Raw genomic sequence first — 7,451 nt, forward strand, 5'->3', positions numbered from 1 at the left:
TTGCCAAACAAGACACTAGTGACAAATAAACTCATCAATTTACCTTCCTCTTCCTCTTTGAAGAATAATATTAATTACACTACTTCCAAAATTAATGCATACAAAATGCTCTTTTTGGCTTTTAAGTGTAACCACATTATTGGAATGAGAATGCTAATGTATTGATAGGTGACTAATTATATAAAGATGGCGACATAAACACGTGTTATGTTAAATAATAGTTACATTATTGGTAACATATATATAGAAATAGTAGTAATTGGCATAATAAAACTGTAAAAGCAAAAAAAAAAGGGTTGGTCATGTAGATCTAGTAGAGGGTGGAGATTGTCCAAGAAGGAAGGAAGAGAAGAATGCAAGTGAATTGCTTGGTTTGAAAGAAGGGACAGCATGGCCAGCTCCTCGAAATGTTGCAAAAGTGAGACCCTCGTATTCTTGATACCACCCACTAACCTGTTTCTCATGGTACCATGGCCTCCATTGCTTAGTGATTCCCAAACCCAGAATACTTAAGCTGTATCTTGTAGAAAGCACTGGCACTCTTCCATCTGTGTCTCCACTGCAATAATAATAATAACAATAATCATTCCTAGTATCTTACTTAATTTAATTTAATTTAATTTAATTTAATTTACCTATAAACCCAAATCCTAAGTCCTCCTGAAATAAGCTTCCTGTATATTGGGATAACAGAGGCCTTTGATTTGTTCCAATTCCAACTATTGAATATATCGTCGCTGCATTTTATCAATGATTAAAACAATATCAGCAAGCTTGTATTTGGTTTAATTCAAAAATACTATTTGCATACTAAAAATTAACTACTAAATTAATTATGTGGATACTATAATGAAGATTTTATTATTGTTTTCATGTGAAAATATTTTCTTTTGACCTTTGGATGATGGATTGGATGGTTAGATTTTGATATTTATAAAAGTGTTGTCTTTGTTTAAAGTGTGGCTAAATAAATAAATCACACTTCTAAACAAAACATCTTTATAAAAAGATGTTTTTGCCATCTTCATTTGAGTAGTTGCCAATTAATTATATGTTTGTGTATAAATATATATATATTATATTATTGGGTGAAGTATATTTTTTATTCTTAAAATTTGTTAAAAGTTTTAAAAATATTCCTAAATTTTATTTTATTTTAATTTTGTTTAAAAATTTTTTGATTTGTATCAAATATATCTCTAGCAGTTAATTTTTTCAAAAAATTTAAGACCAATCCAGCAACAATTTCACAAAAACAATATTCAACACTAATAAATCAGACATACTTGTCATACATTATTGCTGGTCTTAAATTTTTTAAAAATTTAATTGTTAAGGATATGTTCGATAAAAATCGAAAACTTTAAAAATAAAATTAAAGTAAAATAAAACTTAAAAATATTTTTTAAACTTTTAATAAACTTCAGTAACAAAAAAATATATTTTACTCTATATTATTTTATTTATTTTTAATATATATTTTATATTTTAATATATATTTTATAGAAAGAACTTATTTGATGAAGTGAATTACTTGCAAATAGTCCAATTCTTGAGAATGAGACCATCACTGGCATGGAGAGCTTTCTGAACATCTGCTCTATTATAAAAGGCTCTGGCATAATTATCCAAGCATGGATCAAAACCTCCCATCATTCTACGCATCTATAGTAATTTCCACGTCCAAATTAGTTACCATGTGTTGGGGAATATGATTTTTTAGTGTATGGAAAAACATGACTAACCTTGTTCCTAGATGAGTGGTTGATTTGTGTTTGTAAATTTTGATGATTTGAAAGCGCTGTGGTGGCAAAACAAACAGAGGTGTAGAGGCTATAAATATCAATTTGGTCGTATTGCTTATAAAGTTCATCAAGTCCATCACCACAATCTTTGTTTTTATATGGATCACTGAAGTTACAACTTCTTCTTATTGTTTTGTAGGTTTCATCAGATATCACTGCATGGCTCCAAGCGTAATCAACTTGCCCTAACAAGTCTTCAGGATCAGATGTTTCAGGATTCCCCAACTGTTCAATCAAATGACAAAATGTTATAGGAAGAGTTTTAATTATACCGAAAACACTGGTATTTCAGTTGTTTTAATCGTTGATTTGAATTATAAAAAATATATATAATATATATTAATTGAAATCAACAGATAAAACAACTGGAATACTAGTGTTTCCGGTACACTTAAAATTTTTCTAATGTTATATATTATCTTCAAATAGTGACGGTTTAAATCAGTCACAATAATAGTGTAAAGAGTTTTACATGAAAAGAGTGTTCCAATCAAATATTCTTCAACTGAAACTTCAAATCATACTTAGCAACAAAAGCAGGTGTAGAATTTTCTCAGCAAACATGCATGTTTAGTAATTTGTAGTAGAAATTGATGTGACTTGTGAGCAATAGATATTTTTTCTTAAATGTTGAACAAGAGAAATATTCTTTATGCTCTAATTAGTAATTACTTTATTTTTTTAGTGTCTTATTAAGTAGCGTTTGTTTTGAGGTATTGAGACAGAAATTGGGAGATTGAAATTCAGTATCATGTTTGTTAGTTCAGAGCCTAATACTAAAATTTCTATCTTTGTCTCTAAAATTTTAGTATTTCATCATTACTTTCAAAAAGTGGGAATACATGACACTAAAATTTTTAGAGATAGAAATTAAAATTTTAATAACATTTTATACCTAAAATACCTTCATTTCAACTAATTAATTTCAATTTTACCTTTGTACAAATTAAATTAAAATTTCATTCTTGTTTCAATTTCTGTCTCCCACTTTATATCAAACAGAATATTGAGATTTATTTCAATCTCTGTCTCTCAGTCTCTGTCTCTCCACCAAATACGCTTTAATTTTATTAGCACTCATGTAGAATCTTACCAAAATACCCTTGAGATTAATATGAAGGGAAGGGTCATCTTTCCTATCATATATCAGTTCTGCTAGCTCAGGTACATACTTCCCTGAAAAAACATGTGTTTCATGAGTGATCAATTTGTTAGACGTACAAAAATAAATTAAAGAAAGGTCCAAAAATTTCAATGTTATTAATTTCAGTACCAGCATAGCTCTCTCCTGCTATATAAAATGTGCTTGTTCTATATGATGGAAACTTGAGAAACCAATTGTGCAGAAAATTGTAAGCATCATTAGCTGTTAATTCAAAACAATTGGTAAAGCACAAAATTAAAACTATCATCATATAATATATGTATGAAATATGGAAGCATAGGAAATAGTAAGACAGTGTTGTGCTACACATTATTAAACACTGACCTGTGATATCATCATCCAGATTTTCATAGTCTATAGTTGAATTTGAGTAGGAAAAGCCTACTCCAACAGGAGATTCCAGGAATAACATGTTGGCTTCTGCATTGTTATAAAATAATTTCACACAAACCAAGAACTTTAATTAGATGATGGTATGTAGGGACATACATAACACTTGTTTAATTAATTTGTGTGGCTCATGGTCAGAATTTTAATGAAATAGAAAGCAGTGAGGTGGACTGTGACAGAAGGTATATATATTATATTATATAATATAATCCATATGATATTTTTTTTGTATTAATTAATATGTGGTGGTACCTTTGTTCCAAGAGTAGTTATTAAATTTAAGGCCCTTGCCATCTGTGTCCACTAAAAATGGACCAATCTCTTGTGTTGCTCCATATCCCACAGAAGAGCACCCAGGACCTGCAACAATAAAGCACCTTGTCACCTTGCCACACAACATTAATTAATTAATTAATTAAGAAAGATACACCAAATGAAATCATCACCATTTTATTTGAACCTTTTTCAAATAATTTATTGTTTGTTTTGACAATGAGCTTACATAATGAGAATATAATAAACATAAAAATTATTTCAATAATGCAATTGATATCAAAGTTATGCATGTACATGTACATATATGTTGTAGCATTATTATTACCTCCATTGAGCCACAGCACCAATGGTTTATCTTGAGGGTTGGTGATGGCTTCAAAAAACCAATAGAAGAGTGCTCTTTCTCCATTATTGGTGTCATCATTAACAGTGACATAACCAGCATAGTGCTTGAAATCTACAAGAGGCTGGCCAGGCAAGTTAGTCACAAGGTCATCAATGGCACTGTTGTTATCTCCTGCTGCTACTATTTCATGTTTCAATGATAGGAAAAGCATTATTATATATATATAACCCAAAGTAGTAGTACTCTCTACTACAATGTTATCCATACTGTATGGAAATTGGAAAAAAAACTCACAGCAAGAACAAAATAGTATTATAAATAGGTTCCTTTAATTATGATTATTGGAACTTGGTTGATGATGGAAATGAAAGTGAAGAATATAGAGCTATTTATAGCGAGTGAGGAGTACACTATTAGGGGGTCAGAGTGTCCTACCTGGCAATATATCTTTGTCACTTTTGCTCAAGTTTGATCCATATATTTTGAATATTGATATGACGTTTTTCATGGTTGTTAGGTAGCTTCTAGAGCATTCATGCATGGACACATACAGGAATGGGTGGATGGAGCCTCCAATATTGGGTGCTTAATTATTTGACTTTTTATAGATATAATAATTATTTATCTTTTTTTTATCGATTTAAATTTTTAAAAGAAATAATTTTATAATATGATATTTAAACAAACTTAGAGAGATCATATTTGAAGGAGTTACAGATATAATTATTCATGTTTTACTTTTCATTGGTTTAAATTTTTAGTAGAAATAACTTTACAATAAACTTAAATTCAAATGTATAAACATTCACTTATAAATTGTAATATATATAATCATCCATATATCCATAGTTATAAAAATCGAATCGACCTAAGTGGCTGAACTGAAAAACTGGTGAATCGGTTTTAAGATTGGTCCATACTAAGTATAGGATCGGAAAAAAAAATCGGCAAAAATTGTTTTGACTTGGTTGGTTTTGATGCAAATCGGTGAATCAGCAGATTTACAGTTCGAATTTTTTTTTTAACCCTCAAAACGATGTAATTTTTTTTTTTTGAAAAAAAACCTGATTTTTCGAGGAGCCTCCTTCCCCAACCTACTCTCTCAGTCTCAAACAGCAAAGGTTAGAGGCAGAGTTCAAACTTCAATATTTCAAGCCCTCAACCTTCTCACTCTCACAGAGTTTCGCCAACACTGCATGGTCGTCGTTGCGCCTCTTGCTGGCTCCTCTACATCATCGCGCCTCTCATCGGCTCCCCTGCATCACCGTGTCTTCGTCCGTGTTATGTCTTCCCTACCTCCACCAGTCCATGGCTCTGTGTTTCTCATCGTCCTCATTTAATGTGGCTCGCTTCTTTGTCTCCCTCTTCTATGCGTAGTGTGCGCGTCAAGGTATCAACTCCTTTGGAGCCATGGAGGAGAATTTTTTTTATCTTTTTAGTTATTTTATATTAAATTTTAATAATTTGGGTGATTGTTATCTTGTAAATTTAATGGAAGATTTTTTTTTTTTATTGTTGTTTAGGTTGATTGATGCTCTTTAGAATTGATTTGTTCTATATTGTTATTGTTTAGGATTGATTTGTTCTTGAATTCTATATTGATTATTGATTGATGCTATTTTTTAGCCATATGCATATATATTGATTTATACCATGATTTACAGATATAATTATTCATGTGTCGTTTTTTATCAGCTTAAATTTTTAGTAGAAATGACTTTACGATAGACTTAAATTCAAACGTATAAACATTTACTTATAAATTGTAATATATATAATCATCCATATACCCATAGTTATAAAAATCAAACCGACCTAAGCAGCCGAACTAAATCGGGTTTTAAGATTGGTCCATATTGAGTATAGGACCGGGAAAAAAAAAAAAGAACCGGCAAAAACTGATTTGACTTGTTGGTTTTGATGCAAATTGGTGAATTAGCAGATTTATGAAATCCAGACTGGTTCGAATTTTTTTTTTAACCCTCAAAACGATATCGTTTTAATTTTTTTTTGAAAAAAAAAAAAACAATTCTCTGAGGAGCCTCCTTCCCCAACCTGCTCTCTCACTCTCATACGGTAAAGGTCAGTGGCAAAGTTCAAACTTCAATACTTCAAGCCCTCAACCTTCTCACTCTCACAGAGTTTCGCCAACACTGCATGGTCGTCGTTGCGCCTCTTGCTGGCTCCTCTACATCATCGCGCCTCTCATCGGCTCCCCTGCATCACCGTGTCTTCGTCCGTGTTATGTCTTCCCTACCTCCACCAGTCCATGGCTCTGTGTTTCTCATCGTCCTCATTTAATGTGGCTCGCTTCTTTGTCTCCCTCTTCTATGCGTAGTGTGCGCGTCAAGGTATCAACTCCTTTGGAGCCATGGAGGAGAATTTTTTTTATCTTTTTAGTTATTTTATATTAAATTTTAATAATTTGGGTGATTGTTATCTTGTAAATTTAATGGAAGATTTTTTTTTTTATTGTTGTTTAGGTTGATTGATGCTCTTTAGAATTGATTTGTTCTATATTGTTATTGTTTAGGATTGATTTGTTCTTGAATTCTATATTGATTATTGATTGATGCTATTTTTTAGCCATATGCATATATATTGATTTATACCATGATTTACAGATATAATTATTCATGTGTCGTTTTTTATCAGCTTAAATTTTTAGTAGAAATGACTTTACGATAGACTTAAATTCAAACGTATAAACATTTACTTATAAATTGTAATATATATAATCATCCATATACCCATAGTTATAAAAATCAAACCGACCTAAGCAGCCGAACTAAATCGGGTTTTAAGATTGGTCCATATTGAGTATAGGACCGGGAAAAAAAAAAAAAGAACCGGCAAAAACTGATTTGACTTGTTGGTTTTGATGCAAATTGGTGAATTAGCAGATTTATGAAATCCAGACTGGTTCGAATTTTTTTTTTAACCCTCAAAACGATATCGTTTTAATTTTTTTTTGAAAAAAAAAAAAACAATTCTCTGAGGAGCCTCCTTCCCCAACCTGCTCTCTCACTCTCATACGGTAAAGGTCAGTGGCAAAGTTCAAACTTCAATACTTCAAGCCCTCATCCTTCTCACTATCACAGAGTTTCACCAACACTGCATGGTTGTCGTTGCGCCTGTTGCCGGCTCCTCTACATCATCGCGCCTCTCACCGGCTCCCCTGCATCACCGTGCCTCCGTCCGTGTTACATCTTCCCTACCTCCACCAATCTGTGGTTCCGTCCTTCTCATCGTCCTCGTTCAATGTGGCTCGCTTCTTTGTCTTCCTCTTCTATGCGTAGTGTGTGCGTCATGGTATCAACTCTTTTGGACCTATGGAGGAGAATTTTTTTTATTTTTTTAGTTATTCTATATTAAATTTTAATAATTTGGGTGATTGTTATCTTGTAATTTTAATGAAAGATTTTTTTTTTTTCTTTTGACTGTCGTTGTTTAAGTTGATTGATGTTAT

The 7,451-nt window shown here is 31.6% G+C and overlaps 1 protein-coding gene across 1 annotated transcript; it reads right to left on the reverse strand.

Moving 5' to 3' along the window:
- Positions 1-205: 205 nt before the first annotated feature.
- Positions 206-4,324, reverse strand: LOC107621860 (serine carboxypeptidase-like 32). The gene is made up of 9 exons (XM_016323844.3): positions 3,962-4,324; positions 3,613-3,720; positions 3,295-3,390; positions 3,079-3,171; positions 2,899-2,981; positions 1,746-2,030; positions 1,535-1,665; positions 636-737; positions 206-559 (listed from the first exon to the last, which is right to left on the reverse strand). The coding sequence occupies exons 1-9, from the start codon at positions 4,245-4,247 to the stop codon at positions 301-303; spliced, it is 1,443 nt and encodes a 480-aa protein (XP_016179330.1). The 5' UTR covers positions 4,248-4,324; the 3' UTR covers positions 206-300.
- Positions 4,325-7,451: the final 3,127 nt, after the last annotated feature.

This window comes from Arachis ipaensis, chromosome B10 (assembly GCF_059453495.1).
Source record: "Arachis ipaensis isolate K30076 ecotype BB chromosome B10, ASM5945349v1, whole genome shotgun sequence".
In the NCBI taxonomy this organism is placed as follows: domain Eukaryota; kingdom Viridiplantae; phylum Streptophyta; class Magnoliopsida; order Fabales; family Fabaceae; genus Arachis; species Arachis ipaensis.